The 18,639-nt window shown below is 43.8% G+C and overlaps 2 protein-coding genes across 3 annotated transcripts in view; one reads left to right on the forward strand and one right to left on the reverse strand.

Annotated features, from left to right (window-relative positions):
• NBEA (neurobeachin) overlaps positions 1–18,639 on the forward strand; it is a 595,906-nt gene that overhangs the window by 366,985 nt on the left and 210,282 nt on the right. The gene's annotated exons all lie outside the window — the stretch shown is intronic.
• Positions 48–1,919, reverse strand: MAB21L1 (mab-21 like 1). The gene has a single exon (XM_084843015.1). It carries the CDS (start codon positions 1,316–1,318, stop codon positions 239–241), a length of 1,080 nt encoding a protein of 359 aa, XP_084699141.1. The 5' UTR covers positions 1,319–1,919; the 3' UTR covers positions 48–238.

Raw genomic sequence — 18,639 nt, forward strand, 5'->3', positions numbered from 1 at the left:
TTGCATTTCCCCAGGTGATAATAATACACTTTTTTTTTCGGACGGGATTTTAACATCGTGTTACTGACAAGTCATACTTGCTGTTGGCTTTGTGTGTGTCTGTGCGCGTGTGGACGGCCTCTTCCTTTAACGCAGGGTGCTGTTTGCATTATCGGCTGGCAACACCCGCCCTTTTGCAACAGAATCCTCGCAATACAGAAAGCCATTCGAAGAGTTCAAGGCTGCCTTCCATCGCCCTCTAAAGTTTCTCCAAACTTTTGGGGTTGGTGAGTATTTCCCTCGCCAGCCGCCACGTTTGTTTGGCTGCGTTTTCGAGGGCGGAGTGCGGCTTGCCCTGGAAAAGGTCTAAATTGGGCAAGAAGTAATGCGGGCATCGCCTGCACTGGAGGCAAGAGATGAGCTGCAGTAAAATCCCGTTGAGGCGATCGCCCAGGCAAGACTCGTCCCAGTCCGCCTCCCGGGGATGCTTTTCACACTCGTAGGAAACCAGCGTCTTCATGTGGTAGTTGTTGAGCGGCTGCCCGGGCAGCTCCAGGTGTCTGTCGCGCAGCGTCTTGAGGATCGAGAGGCATTTCTTCCGGCAGCCGCCCATCTGCAGCCTGTTTTCGGCCTCGGCGAACTGCAGGACCCAGGCGTCGCTCTCGGCCGAGCTCTGCTTGCCCGCCAGCGAGTGGCACTCCTTGGACAGGAGGTTGAAGCCCTCGGCCTTGACTTCGGCCACGCGGTTGGGCCCCGGCCAGGGGATGTGGGGCAAGGGCCAGTGGGCCGCGCTCCGGGGCCAGATGCCGGTGCACTTGAAGGCCGGCGTGATCTGCACCACGTATCTGTCCCGGATGCGCAGCTTCACCTCGCTGGTGTCCGCCACCATTTTCACCACGTCCCTGTAGCTGCACTTGTCCACGGCTTGGGCCACCAGCGTCTGGAAGCGCGAGCGGATCTTGCGGGCCGAGAGGTAGCCCGAGGCCGTGATGAACTCCACCCAGAGCGACATGCTCCTCTTGCGCCCGTCGCTCAGCTTGAGCACCGCGCAGCCGGGCAGGGAGCCGTCGTCCACGAAGTTGAAGACGCCCATCTGGTTCAGATAAAGGACCACCTCGAACTCGGAGGGCGAGATGACCTCCAGGCCCTCGTAGCGGTTGTCCATCTCGTTCAGGGAGCTGATGAAGCGCGGCTCTTGGACCTCTACTTCCTTCAGCACGTCCGAGACCACTTTGCAGACCTCGCGGATGGTTTTCGCGATGGCCGCTTTCCGGGCTTGGCATTTCTCGTTGTAGTACTTGTTCAGATGATACACCAGCTTAGCCTGGGCCGCGATCATGTTGGGGCAGAGATCCGGATTATAGACCGGAGTCTCGCAGTAGGCGGTGGGATCCAATGCGGCTGCTAAGGCTGGAGCCAACTTCAGAGGAGAAGCAGGCTGCCTGACACTCGGAAACGTAACCAGAGACTTGCGAGAGGCGCTAGGCGGCGGCGGCTTCCTCTCCGCTTCTCCTTAACTCAGTTGCTTTCTGTTCTTGCTGGGTGGAGGTGGATAGTTGAGCCCTGGACAGATCTGCGAGCCGTTACCAAAAAAACACACACCCAAGAAAAGAAACAGAAAAAAGCACCCCCACAAAACCGAAACAACAGCCCGTTTTGTGTTGTGTTTAGAGGATCCTTGAGTGAGCAGCGGAAAGCATGGAGATCTGTAGTTAAAGACACAAAAATAAAAGATCAAAGTTTGAAGCGAGATAGAGCAAGGCTCCCACGAGTCAAAACAGTAACACCTTTGGGGATGTGTATTTATTTGTGTTTCTCCTGGAGTAGCCACTGTGCGTGTGCAGGGTTGTTCGATGGTGGGGAAAGTGCTGTCTGTCTCTCTCTCGCTCAGTGTGTGTGTGTGTGTGTGTATGTCAGAAGAAGCTGACTGTTGGTTTGTATAAGAGCCCAGATGCACTCGTGTGGAAATTATAAAGGCAGGGCCAGGCAGGCGGGCGGCCAATCGCCACTGGGCTCGTCACGGGAGCCTTTTTCAGCTCCAGCCCGGTTAATTAATCCCTCTCTTGGAGATAGAGAGAGAAACACACAAACTAAAGGTAGGGGGCTGATGGCAGAAACCCACCAGCCACAGCCAGGCCACCTACCCGTCTGGGAATCGAGGAGGAGCTCTCGACTTTAAGAGCAAGGCTCTTAAGCGCGCTGCCGTTGTGAAAGGACTTCGCCAAACTCGACTTTTACAGCCTGTCCATGGCGCAAACGGGACCGCCAGGGACATTAACCCGGCATCCTTCGACTTTAGCGAGCTGGAGAGAGGCGCTTCGCTCTTGGGGAAAGAAAGCGGAGACCTAACGTTTTAAAACTTGGCTTCAACTGGCGCTGCCTGCCACCTGAACGTTGGAAGCAGCCAGGCAGAAGTTTTCCTCTCGCCAGCCGGCTAGTCTAGTGTTAGAAAGTCACCGATCTTGTGACCGAAAATATCAGGAGAAGCCTCCCTTCTTCCTCCTCCCTAATTAAATAGCATGAAGGGCGATCTGACGGGTCTTAATCGATTGGATGCAAATGTTGTCGCATTTCTACCTGGCTTCTTAGATTGGTAGCAGATGAATGAGGCGACCAGCTCTGACAGTTTTCCGGATTGAGTTTCCGAAGCCATGCAGCTGGTGGTCAGCATCATTTGCGTGTACTAGTAATTCGTTGCATTGTTGCCTTCTTTATGTCGTGCACGTGTTACGCAGGTACCTCTCCGCAGTCGCTGTCATTCTCTGCATTCTTGCAAAATAAATGTCTACGAATGGTCCGAAGTGGGCAGTTTATTTGCGTGTGAACTGTATTTGCAGCCTGGAAGGGTTTTTAATCAATGGGCACGCCACGCGGCGTAGCGGAGGAGGAGCAGGGGGTCAGTGCGGATCACACTCACGCCGGCAGACAGACAGCTTGCCTGTCGATATGGCCGTTCCAGGTTAAGGGCTGCACCAGCGGACCAAGATCACCTTCAGCTCCCCCCAGCAGAGCTGCTTGCTGCATAGAGCTTGCAACAAGAAATCATTACGCTTTGCTCCCTCATCTCCTACTAGTCTGAGGACAAAACACAGTTCAAAACTGTAAGGGGGTGGGGGACCTGGAGGAGTCTTCTTCCTTGAGTAGCTTTAAGAAATAGATAGGATCATCTTAATTTTAAAATTAATTGGGTGCCTTCCAGTGGAAGCCAAGCGTGCCCTCAATCCTAAAGATAAAGCTCGAAATCAGTGGGAGGTTCTTCCAAAATATAAGCTTAGAAGTGGGGGGTATTGAACACTTGCTTGCAGCTCAATCCTATACATGTCTACCCTGAATTTGAAGTAAGTCCCATTAAGTTCAGTGGGACTTGCCTCCAAGTAAATGGGTACAGGCTTGCGGCCTTAAGGTTTTACTCAAATCCCATCGATTTTAGTGGAATACAGATGTGCTTAATTTGCTCTGAATTAGGGCCATGTTCTGTCCTAACATCCATTCAGCTTCGAATGCCTTTCACAGATCTCAGATACATTAGTTCGCTCCTACCTAAGTTGTTTGGGAGCCGAGTGCCAGAATTCGCACTTTAGGTGTATTGATCAACAGTGCTACCCCTGCTTGTCTACTCCGAAGTAAGTCCCATCGAGTTCAACGGGGCTTACTCCCAGGCATCCAGGATTGCAGCCCAAAAGTCCTGCTATCGGTAGCCTTATTATACTCCTCCCCTAACCTCGTTCAATTCAAGACCAGTCCTGTGGATTCCGTGGAACATTCCTGCTGCAAGTAGGATGTTTAGGATGGGTCTTTTCAAGAACGGAAGCATTGTTGTGTCTGGTTCGAGCATCGAAGCAGATCGTTATTCATCGACGTTTTGGCTGGCCTAACTGCGTGCGTGGATGCGTGCTCTGCCGTGCTCTTAATCGGGCGGCGGCGAAAGTGCAGAGAACCGGAGCAGCCGCCCAGGGCGCTGGGAGCCGCGGAGCCGTGTGCGCCTCGACGGCTGCAGACGAGGCTTTGCCGGGCGCGAGCGGATGGCGGACGAGCTTTCTCTGCGCCCATGCACTGAAGACGGAGCTTCCGTCAGAGCCCTCCGCTAGTTCGCCGCGTAGGGCCGGGCCGGGCCGGGCCGGCAGACGGCACCCAGGCCCTTCGAGGCAGCAGGCAGCTCCCCGAACTTCCTGGGGGGGTTGCTTTGGATCTCCCCAGCCAGCCGTTTTGAAGAGGGAGGCCTTGCCCGTGCTCGGCTGGCCAGAACAAAACGAGCTCGGGAGCCGGGGGGACAGGCAGCGGCCCAGCACGCTCGGTTTGCCCCTGCAGAGGAGCGGGCTGCCCGCGGCTGAGGTCAGGGGACGTCCGCGGCGCGCGCGAGTACTGCAGGCGCAGCCTCGCCAACAGGTGCTGGAGGCGGGCGCGGCGGGAGAGGCCGCTTCCCGGCCGAGGGCCGGCCGAGGGGAGACGCTCTTCCTTCCCGCTCCGGGAGCCGCTGGACAGGAGAGGAGGGCAAGCCCGCTGCTCTCGGCCTCCCATTGCCTCGGCCTTCCTGCCACGCGGCCAGGCGTGGAGCAGGCCGACGGAAAGGGCCTTACCGAGAGGACGCGCCCTTCGCCTCCATCTTACGCCCGCTGTGGGCCACAGTGAAAGCGGCGGGTTGAGCGTGAGAGTTCTGCCGAGGCTTCAGACCCGGGGGGCTGCGGGGAGGTGTTGGAGAGAGACGGGACCGGACCTGGGGAACTGAAGTTGGCGTCCCGATGTCGCTTCCACCGAAGCCGGTGCTCGTCGTCCCTGCAGGTCCTGGCTTTATTTCGTAACGTAACAGCAGCTGAAAAGCTTCTGTCCCAATACATACATTTAACTGGAAACGTACAATGAATTATGAATGGCCTAGTACGTGGCAAACGCATCCGGAATTGAAACGCGCTTTGTAGCAACGAGGTGCAACGAAACACGTCTGTAGTAATGGAAAGTCTTCAGACAAAGGAGTCTTCGTAATTCTGCCGCCGTTACTTGGTTAGCTATTGAGATGGTGTATACAGTGAAGCCCTTAGAGGTTGTTTCATAATGGGAAGGTGCAATCCTAAATGAAGGAGTAGTATTAAGCCCCATTAAAATCCGTGGGACTTCTGACTAAGATGGTTCTGATTGGGCTGCAAATTAGCTGAATGATCTGTTATGACTCATCTATATAAACGTTTCTTACAGAAAATTTAGAGTAAGTACATCACTATTATAATGCAATAGAAAACAATTCCAGTGAGTTACAGGCCTGGCCAATTCAACTGGTTTGCTAAGATTCTGACATGCCTTAGGCTGCAATCTTTACATGCTTGAGAATAAGCTCCAGTGTACTCTGTGGGACTTACTTCTGAATAAATATGCATAGGACCTAGTAACACATCCCACTGATTTTATCGAGATTTAGCCATATTAAGTCATCCTTTATAGGTTTGTAGATCAGGTTGCTTTTCACATAGTGCTAAACTTCTTGATTTAAAAAATAGTAATTCAAAAATTAGAACAAATGGTACAGATGACTTTGAAATATTTGAACTTAAACTTATGAACCATAAAATTAATATGAAGGAAAATTATTTAGAGAATATTTAATCATTTTCAGTGTAGGGTAATGAATGTATAAGACATAGAATTTAGCATATTAGATTTAAAATTTTAGGTTTCAACATTTTAGAAAGCATTGTTTTTGTTAGCATTTGGAAGCTTTTAATATTCACTAGTAGTGAGGATATTTAAAACAGGTCTAGCAGCAAAGTTCAATGTGAACTTTTTTTTTTTTTTTTAATCCACCTGGCTATCTAGCCAGACTTTCTAGGATTGAATAGAAATGGAACTAAACTGATATGAATCCCAATACTCCTCCTTAATTAGGTGGTAGATTGTTCTGAATGGTAACAGCAAACATTTTTTCAACTTCATTGTCATAAAATAGTCTAACTTTTGGTAAAAATACATAAATTGAGATGCTTGTTTGAGAGTAATTGTCACGCTCTGTCTGTGGTCCTGTGTTTAAAGTTTTATTGGTAGATTAAGATTGAAATAATCTAAACAAATTAATGGTTGATAATTCGTTGTGTAAGGAACCAAGGTGTAGGAAAGACTAAGACGTGACTTACTTTTTTAAAAAACAAAGCCCTCCCATTGCTTAGCCCTGCTCACTTTTATAACTTCTATTGGAACTATGGCCCCCAGACATTTATATAAGGGTATTTTGTGCTAAATCATTCTGTTGTTACTCCAGAAGGCTATCTCAATTAAAGAAATGTGTGCATACACATATTTTTGTGTTTCAATAAACCTAATTTATAAACTGGTAACTTCTTTTTAAAATGTCACTAAAACTGCCATTATAGCTAGAAAAAAAATATTGACTGATTAGCATGCATATACTTGTGTAAGTGCTTATACAGATATCACATTTCATTTCTTATATAGTTGTGATTCTTCACACTGTTCATGAGTTTAAAGTTTTATTTTTTTAATATCTGTCTATAGCACTGGGGAAACAGACTATGAAGTGGATATTATTAAATTATTTATCCCTGTTGTAGGAGTGAGTTTGAAGGCTCATTCAGTGTATCTGATATTCTAACAATTTATTTCTCCTTTTCATAACACATCATCCTGCCAGGCAAAATAAATTTCTTTTTTGCACTAGAGAAATTGAACATATATATCTGCAGAAGGCTCACTTTTATTGTCTTTTAAAAAAATAAAATAAATATTCTTTCCACTGTGATTGATGGTGGCTTTGGGGTTTTTTTTTTAATTGTTGTGATTTTTCAAACTGTGGACTGAATAAAAGGAGAAAAAGTAATTTTAAAAGGCTAATTTGAGTAGTTTCCTCAGCACCTCTTAGGTTTATAATTTTGAAAGAAAAATACACTTTGCAGTTAATATACATTATTGTATTACAGATGACTCATACATTTGTACATTTGGTGTTTGTAAGCAGTTAACAGTTGCTTGGAAAGGAATATCTAAAGGTAAGATCCATAAGGCTACTGTCCTGTATAAATTAAGACTGCCCACACAGAACTGTACATGGTTACAGTCATCCTTCTATCTCAGGGCTTTTAACCATTTATACTCCAGAAAGCGCTCTGTTCGCTCATTGCTCTCCCCTTCCCCAAAGCATTAAAGTATTGCAAAACTTTCAGTGATGCCATTCAGCTTTGAAAAAAGGATGAACTGAGCTGTCTTCACAGTGAACATGTGGACTAGATATGCAGTTCAGTGGTGGAGATGGTGCTCTAGTCCTTGGCCTGCCACCCCTGTACTCTGGCTGAGAAGTACCTTCACCTCCTGTGCCCCAAGCTGAAATACCGTAATGATGCTTCAGGCTGGCTGTTGCCTTTCTTCCTACTCCCCCTGCTCCCCCTACTCTAGGTTTTGTTGACCATCACAGCATGTCTGAGGAGAAAAAAAAACAATTACTTGCAGTGATTGTCTATGTCTACTCAGATATAACCCCAGTTGAATTCAATGGAACTTACTCCTAGGTAAGTGACGTATACCTGGGTGTAAGCTCCATTGAAAGCAATGGTATTTACTTCTGAGTAGGGCATGTATAGGTTTGTGCTGTTAACCTGCATTTCTGCAGCAGCTCTTTGGGGCCAGAGTAGTTGCCATGGGCTGCTGCTTCCCCCGCCTCTTCTGTATCTTTGAAATGCACTTTTTTTATTTCCTGAAAGCACAAGTTCTAACTGCTTTCCCCAGACATATAATCTAATGCTATGATCCTTGAAAAGGAATAATTAAAACACAAGAAGAAAAAATAATACATGGACAGTGTAACTTTCAGAACTTCAGGTGTGTGTTGATTGTGGATAAGGTCCAAAGAATCATGCCATTTCCATTCTCACAGGATAATTGTATCCCCGTTCTTTCAATATATTTTAAATATAGTATTTATACTATATTCTATTGTTTGGGACACTTGAAAACAAGTAAGATATCTCAGTTATCCACATGTTTTTTCTTGTTTTAAATAAAACAGCCTGTGTTGTTTGAAGAATTAATTTTTTAAGATAAACACACATTTTTTGCACAACAAATAAATGCAAATAAATGGCATAAAGAGAACAGGGAAATGCCCTGCCTTATTTGGGTGGTTTCTTTCTATATCAACTGTATCAAAAGCAGACATTCTTAGCATGCCAGATTTTAGTTAAGCAGTCCAACAGTGACGTTTTAAGAATTCTACTTCGAGAATGCTCTTTTTTCTGAACCCAGAATGGTCTATGGAATCAGAAGGGATTAGCTCCCTTTAATCTACTGCATCTGTAGTGGGTCATCCCACAGAACTCTCATTACTGTTTCATGTTGTATATAGTTAAACGAGTAAAATATTCAATACTGACCTTGAAAACAAAGCAGCATGTGTTGGACAAACAGCTTTGAAAGCTTAACGTAATCTCTCTTATAAACAAGATTTCTAAAATATATTGTTTAACAGAGATTCATTGTTCGATAGAAGGTATAGATTTACTAGAAGTGGGTATAAGTAAAAGTTCATAATATTAAAATATAAGTTCATTTACTATCAGGTGTAATTCAGATTGTTAACCTGATACACAGCTCGCACTAATTGCTGTTTAAATCGATTTTGACCTCACTGTAAACACATTTACTTGTAAGTACGTCCCATTGATTTCAGTTCCATTTGCCTCCAAGTAAGGACAGTTTTGACATACATTTTTCACATCCAAAGTCACTCTTCATGCATGCATGCTGCTGAGCACAACCCCATGAGTGCAAAAGCACAGTGACTTTTCTTACATTGGCATGTATTCTTCAGGGCACTGCCACAAATATTCAGATGCATAAGTTCTGGATGAATGCTAAGTATTTCCATTCAACTCTCATCGCCAAACTCTGTGGTTTCTGATATATAAGTGCATGTTCAAAACCACAATCTTGAGCATAATTACTTGAAAATAAGTCCAGTGCTACTGAAATCAACTAGGCTCTGAGCATAATCCAGAGAAAGTTATGTGTGAATCAAGTCCCATTGAAATCCCATAGATTTCAATAGATAGTTTTCTCTGGATTTCACCCTTGGTGTGCTTAAATCCAAGTACTTCAGTTTAACTGTGCTATGGCTTGGTCTTCTATGATATATGCTGGTACAGAGAGAATATGTCGGCTTGTCTGAACTGAACCTTTGGGGGGGGGAAATATAAGAGTGAGATTACAATAGTTTCACTGGCTTCCTACTAATTTCTAGTCCCAATTCAAGGTGATGATATTGCAATAAACAACCTTGAACCGATGTGCCTGAGGAAATATCCCTCCTCTTATGAACTCTCCCCTTATTAAGATTGACTAGAGAGCTTTGTCCATTGTTCACACTACAAGGATATGAGAGGAGGTCCTTTTAGCATATCCTCAAGGTTTATGGAACTTCCTCTCTAAAGTAGCCTATTGGTATCATGCTATTTTGCCTTCCACACTCAAGTGCAAAAGCAAGGTTTGTGTAACTTTGTTCTAGGTTTATTGGTGCCAGTATTGTGATTCTTATGACTATTTTTATTTAATTGTATTTTTTGTAAGCCACTTTGATTCTACTGTGTGTAGGGCAGGCTGGCAGGGTACTGTGTGTAGGGCATGGTCAAGCAAGAAAGCAGTGTGTGTGTGTGTGCGCGCGCACACACACGCATGAACAATATAGATATCACTGACTTTTTTAGGGTGAAACACTGCAGCTAGGTCAGTGAGCCCAAGAGGGCTTTTTCACTTACTTTCTCTAACAGTAATCCTTCCTCCCATCCCCAATGCTGCATGTCAAACTGGTTTTGAAAGATAGGGAAGTTTCTAGTATAGTTTGTGGGATGGCAAGAGGGTCAGTTATTAAATGTAAAAAGTAAAACGTTCCACAGGGCTAGCATAATAAGCTCCTTGTGTGTGCCTAGCTAGCTCTTTAGATCCCAACGCAGATTATTGACACTGATGAGCAAACATCCCTGTTTTGCATGACACAACAGCCCAGCCTGGCTTAATTTACCCATGGGGGCTGTCACATTGTTCCAGCTGCCCATAGGTGGCATTTATGCATGGTGCCCATGGGTGCCCAGTTTGCCATAGCTTGTCATGTCATGAGAATCCAGGCAGCAGGGGCTGCTTGAGGTTTAGACAACATGGCCTGTTTTAGGGTTATTTGGGGGGTTGACTGACCCTGAAACAACCCTTGCCAACTGTGTTCGCATGACAACTGTGTTCTCCTCGACCTCTCAGCGGCTTTTGATACTGTTGACCACGGTATCCTCCTGGACCGCCTGGAGGGGTTGGGCATTGGAGACACCGTATTGCGGTGGTTCCGGTCCTTCCTCTCCGGCAGGTACCAGAGGGTAGCACTGGGAGAGGAGGTTTCGGACCCATGGCCACTTACTTGTGGGGTACCACAGGGTTCCATCCTCTCCCCGATGCTATTTAACATCTATGTGAAGCCGCTGGGGGCTATCATCAGGAGGTTTGGGGTGCAGTGTCATCAATATGCGGATGACACGCAGCTCTACCTCTCATTCAAATCTTCACCAAGGTTGGCCGTAGAATCCCTGTCCAAATGTCTGGAGACGGTGAGTGGCTGGATGGGGAGGAATAAGCTGAAGCTGAACCCTGACAAGACCGAGGTACTTTTGGTGGGAGACAAGAGGAGGCTGGGGGATGTTGACCTGGTGTTGAATGGGGTACAGCTACCCTTGAAAGACCAGGTCCGCAGCCTGGGGGTCATTTTGGACTCCCAGCTGTCCATGGAGGCTCAGGTGTCAGCTGTGAGCCGGACAGCACTGTATCAACTCCATCTGATACGGCGGCTGCGCCCCTTCCTTCCCGACCATCTGCTCCCATCGGTAGTACATGCCCTGGTCTCCTCTCGTTTAGACTACTGTAATGCGCTCTATGTGGGGTTACCCTTGAAGACGGTTCGGAAGCTGCAGCTGGTACAGAACGCGGCGGCTCGCCTGATTAAAGGCAGCCGCCGGCGAGATCACATCACTCCAGTGCTGAAGGAGTTGCACTGGTTACCAGTTGTTTTGTGGGCCAAATTCAAGGTGTTGGTTTTGACCTTTAAAACCCTATATGGTTCCGGCCCAGCCTATCTTAAGGAGCACCTCCAGCAACACCAGACAGGCCGCTTAACAAGATCAGCCTCAGATGGCCTTCTCTCTGTCCCATCAGCCAGGACAGCTAGACTGGTGGGGACGAGGGAGAGGGCCTTCTCTGTGGTGGCCCCACTCTGTGGAACTCCCTCCCTAGGGAACTCCGTCATGCCCCCTCTTTAATGAGCTTCTGTCGTGCATTAAAAACGTGGTTGTTCAGGCAGGCATTTGGGGTGGGTTAGGGTATTTTAAAAAAAAAAATTATGGTAAAATGTTATTGTTTTAAATTGTTTTATGGTGGGTTGTACATCGCCCAGAGTGGCTGGGTGACCAGTCAGATGGGCGATTAATAAATTAAATAAATAAATAAATAAATGGCAAGCCAGGTGCCCGTGGGCACCACACAAAAATGGTGCCTGGCACAACACTATAGCCTCTGCAGGTAAATTAAACCACAGTGGGCTGTTATGTCATGTGAACCAGTGTATGCTTTTCATTAACACTGCAAGAATTAGTCTAAATGTTACTTATCTGAGATCTTCTAATTCAAAAGTATGCAAATGGTTATTTATCACACAGCATCTGGGTTTCAGAAGCAAAGCCATTTTTGACCTGTGTTGAAATTTTTGCATTGTATGATGAACCTGTATCTTGTAGCATGAAACCTACAAATGTATTCATTTTATGTTTTTATGTTGCTGTTTTGAACTTTAAAAAATTACATTCATTTTGGCTGCAAATACACTTATCTGGGAGTAAGTTCCCGTTGAGCTCTGTAGAACTTCTAAATAGATGTTTGGGATTATGTTGTCAAGCTCTAAAATTCATACGTACTGAAAACTTGCAAGGTGCTAAATGGTTGTATAACTGATTTTTAGAAGTGTCATGGATTTAGTGTTCAGTTCAAAGCAAACTCAAAAGCATTCTATCACTAGTCACCTCCATATGGCTACTCCTCATGGACATAATCAACAAACTTGCTATCCTGGAAAACTGAAGATATATCTGGGTTCAGCTGAGCTAAGGTCCAGAGGCAGTAGAAAAACCCTGGCACTGCTGTGACTGATGGGAAATGTGTCTACTGTACACACCCAGGTATCGTAAACCCTGGCACACCCTTTCTGTCAAACTCGAAATTGCTAAAACTTTTCTCAGTAGTGTTGCAGTAGCAGTGGAAATTATTTGGCCTGTGGACATTGCAGTATCTGAGAGCTGAGATATGCTTAGAGAATGAGGAGTATTGGCTGTCTGCATTGGTATTATAAGGGGAAGTGTCACTGCAGCGCAGCTGTTTATGGACCACAATGTATACTTGTACTATAGAGCTGCTCTTAGTAGGAACTAATATTAAAACAGCAGCTTTACTTTCATAACTTCTACGTGCAATCTAGTATTTCTTTAGTTGAAATCTGGAGAACAGAAGGACTGAGAGTATTTTATGAATCCTTTCTTCCTCCAAATTTGAAACTTAAGTACAGCTAGCCAAATCCTCTTTAATATACAAAGCTTCGATATCAGAATATCTACCCTTTGTGAAGAAAAGCACTGTTTTCCGTTGTGCTGTGTATTCTCCAAAAGAAACTATTCGGTGCATGTTTTCTCAGAAGTGACTCATGCTGTGTGTGTAGTTACCAGGGAATAAGCTTCATTGTACTTAATGGGGCTTACTTCTGATTAGATATGCATAGGATTGTACTATTAATGTTTCTTTAAATGTTCTGGATCCTTGTAATTATTTATGGACTTAGATGACATTGTTGTTCAGTCATGTCCAACTCTTCGTGACCCCATGGACCATAGCACGCCAGGCCGTCCTGTCCTGTGCTCTCTCCCGGAGTGTGCTCAAGTCCATATTCATTGCACCGGTGATGCTAACTAGCCATCTCATCCTCTGCCATCCCCTTCTCCTTTTGCCTTCAATCTTTTCCAGCATCAGGGTCTTTTCCAGTGACTTTTCTCTTCGCGTTAGGTGGCCAAAATATTTGAGCTTCAGCTTCAGTATCTGTCCTTCCAATGAGCACTCAGGGTTGATTTCCTTTAGGATGGACTGATTTGAGCTCCTTGCAGTCCGGGGGACTCGTAAGAGTCTTCTCCAGCACCACAGTTTGAAAGCATCGATTCTTCGGCACTCAGCCTTCCTTATAGTCCAGCTCTCACAGCCATACGTTGCTACTGGGAAAACCATAGCTTTGATGATACGAACCTTTGTCGGCAAGGTGATGTCTCTGCTTCTTACTATGCTGTCTAGGTTTGCCATAGCTTTCCTTCCAAGGAGCAAGCGTCTTTTAATTTCATGGCTACAGTCACCGTCTGCGGTGATCTTGGAGCCCAAGAAAGTAAAATCTGTCACTGCTTCCATTTCTTCCCCTTCTATATGCCAGGAAGTGATGGGGCCAGATGCCATGATCTTTGTTTTTTTAATGTTGAGTTTCAAACCAGCTTTTGCACTCTCCTCTTTCACCCTCAACAAGAGGCTCTTTAGATCCTCTTCACTTTCTGCCATTAGGGTGGTATCGTCTGCGTATCGGTGGTTGTTGATAATTCTCCCGGCAATCTTAATTCCGACCTGTGATTCATCCAACCCGGCGTTTCTCATGATTTACTCTGCATATAAATTAAATAAGCAGGGCGACAATATACAGCCTTGTCGTTCAGCATTTCCTTCAGTAATTTCACCTCTACCAATTTGATGGAGAATACAATAAATGTCTATTATACTTCACCCAAATTGTATCCTTAAAAGTGTCTTTCCCCATACTGACTATTGTAAAAATTATTTTGAGGAATGATTTTTAGAACATATTATTTAATGCTGTTATCAAATAAATATTTTCAAGAATTAAAAACAAAATCCAAACGCTTACTTTCAACTGGAGTAAGATATTTTGGATCATCCAAATAACTGATATTCAACAAACACTCTTCCCAAATTGCATTTTAAATCAAGTTAAAATATGATTACAAACGTGGAATGTCATCTCCCCCCCCCTTTTTTTTTACCGACTGGGTGAAGTAGCTGTCCACATTGAACTTCAGTGTGTCAGGATAACACACTGAAGTTCACAAAGAGGACTGTAGGCAGCTGCTTAGGGGCATCAAAAATGTGGTACTAGTTCTAGGAATCTGAAACATTGGCTTAGGGTGGCATCTAATGGACTGATACTGCCTTATAAAAATCTGAAGCTGGTATCTAGCATTTTTTTCCCCTATCCCTGCTCATTAAAGTTCCACAGAATATGGAATCCATTCCTAAATGTCATTGCTACTTGAATGTACTACGAATGCTAATATAATAGCTACACTGTCAATATATTAGTTGTATCATGCTTCCATTTTTAGTTCCTTTTTTGCTGCTTTCTGCTGGTAAAACTTCCTCTCAATCTTTCTCTGGTCTATAACTTCCAGAGTTAGACCTGTTAATTTCTTGCAGCAAAAACAACAAAGAGTCCCCTGGCACCTTAAAGTTTTATAGATTTATTGTAGCATACATTTTCATGGTCTTTAATGTCCACTTTCACTTTTCACTTACTCTCATATACCACCTATTTTACACTTTCCCCTTTTTATTCTTTCTCCTTTCCCCCAGTCCCCAATAGTATAGATAAACCTTGGAAATTACTGCATCTGTTAGAATTTTCCATCAAAGATGTCAGAAAGGTGTACCCTTGACTGAACCATTTATATTTAGTAGTATATCTGAAAACGCATGTCAGATAGAGGTTACCAAGAATGTAGTTTAAAAGTAACTGCGAACTAAAGGCTGAATAGCATATACCTCAAAATTATCAAAGATAAGTATCTGAACTTTTGAAGAAATATGCCACCAAAAACTGCCACCTCACCAAAATACTTGAACGTGGCTAGTATAATACTTCTTTTAAAGGGAGCTCCAGGGCTGGCAACCTAACCATACTCCCAGGCAAATTGGCAGAATTTGTTTATAAATTTATGACTTGCCTTTAGGCCCAAATAGGACCTCAAAGGTGGCTTACAATCAAAACTTAAACCATTTTAAAATGTCAAAAGCAAATATTTAAAACATCACCAACACCAATATTAAGAACTATGTAGTATGAAAACTAGAATTGTTAAACGTTTAGCAAATCATGTTTGAGAAGAATCAGCATGGCTTGTGCAAAGGGACATTTTGTCTCACTAACCTTTTAGGGTTCATCCACACCAGCTGCTTTTCTTTACAGATGCTTCCTTGGGAACAGTTATGTACTTCATCACAACAGTAGTATCCACTGGAGGCTGGTGGCTCTGATTTCGGTGGGGCTGTGATTCCAGACTGAGTTTCAGTCAGAACCAGCCAGCACTCTAAAGGACCATTTTGGGGATAGGGCTCAGCACCTTGGATGGCTTCTTTAGAGTTCTGGCTGGTTCTGACTGAAACCCAGAATGGCTGCACAGCCCCACTGAAATCGGAGCCACCAGCCTCCACTGGTAATATCCTTAATTAGGTTTGATTTGGGGAACAAGGGGAGAATTACTGGGAGAGTTTACCTGCTGTGTTTCTCAGGAAGCCTATCAAGCAGCAGGTGAGAATATATGCATGTAAATCTGTTAGCGATGAAAGGTTCTCCCAGCTTGCATGTTAATGCAGCAAGATACAGTTCTTTGCCCACAGATAGATATGGGGGTTCAGGCTAGTCCATCTTCCCAAGCAGATCTGGTAGGAAGGGTATGCAGTTTGCAAATAATAGCACAGGGCTTTACCTGGCCAAGGAGAGACAACATAAGAGAGCTTGTCCTTCCTTGCCCCAGAAACAAATAGTGTGGTGCACAGACACACAATCTAAGAATTCTTTGAGGGCTGAGTGTAACCCGGGGGGGGGCTGGTGGCTCTGATTTTGGTGGGGTGGTGAATCCACTCCGGGTTTCAGTCAGAACCAGCCAGAATGCTAAAGGAGCTATCCCAGGTCCTGAACCTATTTGGGGGATAGGTTCAGCACATTGGATAGCTCCTTTGGAATTCTGGCTTGTTCTGACTGAAAGCCAGAATGGATTCACATCCCCACCAAATCGGAGCCACCAGCTTCCACTGGTGTAACCACTGATGGATGCAGAAAAGATCCAATCAGGACCGTAAGCTTGGATTTTTAAAAGGCTTTTGACAAAGCCCCTCAGCAAAACCTCTTGAAGGAATATTGTATCATTTTTTATTGCTTCATAGATAGTTTTTAAAAGTATATAGTTGTGCTGTAGAAAATACTGGAAAAGGCAACTGAAATTATTGGTGTGTGTGCATGTAGAATCTTCCTCATTAAGACAAATATTAAAATTGTGTTTTCCTTTTTTTTTTTTAGTTTAGAACTACGACTGAAAGGGCCGTGATAGATATGTATTATGTATGTATGATGAATAGTATGGAGAGAGGAATGATCTCTTCTTCATAACACTGGAACTGAGCAGGAGAAGGTACAGGACAAACAGCAGTACATAATAACCAGCTTAAAGAATTGCCATAGAGTGTTGTGGTAACCACTAGCATGGAGGCTAGACCTATTAGAGCACTAACTATGAATGGCGCCTCTGTGTTTAGGGCAGGATATTATCAGGTGCTGGGTATAGGAAATGGATAAGCAATTGCTCATAAGCTGACCAGTGCTGGAGATTCTGCTGGTTGAGCTGCAGTTTCGGCTTGATCCAGCATGGCTGTCCTTACGTTGATTCCTTTCTTGTACACCTAAGTTTTCTGCACAAGGGTTCTGTTACTTCTGTGTTCTGAACAGTACCTAGCAAGATGTAAGTGTTAAATAATTTTAGTAGTAAGTTTTAATAATAGATAATGTCCTCCCATCCCTGAATGTGACTCTTTGCGTCATAGGAGAAATAGAATTTGGAGCAATGGAATCAGTATTCCTGACATTTGATATAGCATGCTGGGTGACTTTAAATTGATAAAATGCCCCCCACACACACACACACACACAGAGGTTCCCAAAACTCTGTTTTAGTTAAAAATAAATTATAACTTTTTTAGCAGGGGGAGGAATTGACCAGCCACTAAACTTTTGTCCCCTCTGGAAGCTGTCTCTCATTGCCACTTATTGTTAGTGCTACCACTGAAGTATTTTGTGTATGTTAGAGCTAGCTTTGTACCTTCCTGCCAAATGGGTATTCTTGGTGTATGCTAAATCCTATATATTGAATATGTCATGTTGCAACAGAATAATGAAAGAAACAATGAAGGAATTAGGTCTTAGTGATGTCCGTAGTGGTTAAGATGCCACATGCTGCCATAAGTGGAAAGGTTTTGATCAACTAGAATTACTCTTTTTCCATTAGAAAGTAATGTTCAGGCAGTCCTTATATTGCAGACAGCTGCATGGAACCCATTATTGTGAAGTGGTTTACCATATGCAACCCTACCACCAGCACAACTTACGCTGCTATGTCATACCTGGCAAAAATGGCCATAGATATCACATTATTTGTTCCTAGCGTGGCGTGATCTGTGAAGTCATCTTATGGTGCCTAGTGGTAGATATCTCAATGAGCCTTAGTCTAGTGAAAATAGTCCAAGGGGTCTGCAGAGCACACACTGATACCACAATGGATTATGAATGGAACACATGTTGAGCATCCACCTTCGACAAAAAAAAAATGACTTTCTTTATTCAGTAAAATTACCTAGTTTAATTTCTAGACTAGAGTTGGATCATCTGAGAGTTGGATCATCTGTTCTATTAAGAGGACAAAATAATTGCAGGAACTAACTAACTCCAAATCTTTTTAAGAAAGTTTTAACAATACATATAACATGTCTCTATGAATAAGAGGGGAGTAGCAATAGCAGAACCAGATTGATGAAGATAGGAGACAATGATGTTGCATCACATCTCATAGCATATTAAAATAAGAAAACAGTAGATAAATATGTTTCAAATTCTGAAAAACTTATTGTTAGATAATCGCTAGTGATATATACCTATCTTGAACACATTTCATAGTCATAATTCCAATGATGCAGGTGGTAATACATTGTGTTCCATGAGAGAGAAATTCTCAGCACATGCAAAAGGAAATGCTTGTGTGAGTGTAGAAAATTGCTCTGTTGAAAAGAACAGGAAGTCTACAGTTAAATTTTAAGGAAATTTGGTGGTTATTTCTCTGGCAAAACATTAGATGAATTTCAGTGGAAGTCACAAATGTTCTGATAAGACAATCACATTTTCACAGAAAGGTTTTGCAGATTCCCAGTTAGGAAGCCCTGTGTACAGGTTTTCAGACAGCCAATTGAAGAGAGGAATGTGATTTTCAAAAAGCATTCATGTTTGAAATATGAAACCAACCAGTTACATTTTTATAATAACGTGTTTGAACGGAGTTACAAATTTTGTAGTTATTAAAGGAAAAACTGGTTTAGATAATGTGATACCATCATTTGATAGATTCCATTAAAAAGTCTTACTCAAGGAATATTTTTGTTCATTTTTTATCAATGTTTTCCTTTCCTTTGTTTCTAATTATGTGTAATGATGGTGCTTATGTTTTATGATGGTGTTTCTGCTTTAACTGGATAAACTAATTATTTATGGTCAGTTTAAAAAAG

The sequence above is a fragment of the Heloderma suspectum genome, chromosome 3 (genome assembly GCF_057233095.1).
Source record: "Heloderma suspectum isolate Gila_16-S chromosome 3, 16-S_ref, whole genome shotgun sequence".
Classification (NCBI taxonomy): domain Eukaryota; kingdom Metazoa; phylum Chordata; class Lepidosauria; order Squamata; family Helodermatidae; genus Heloderma; species Heloderma suspectum.

Excerpts from the sequence above, each read along its gene's own strand:
- MAB21L1 (XM_084843015.1), bottom strand. The coding sequence starts at position 1,318 with ATGATCGCGGCCCAGGCTAAGCTGGTGTATCATCTGAACAAGTACTAC.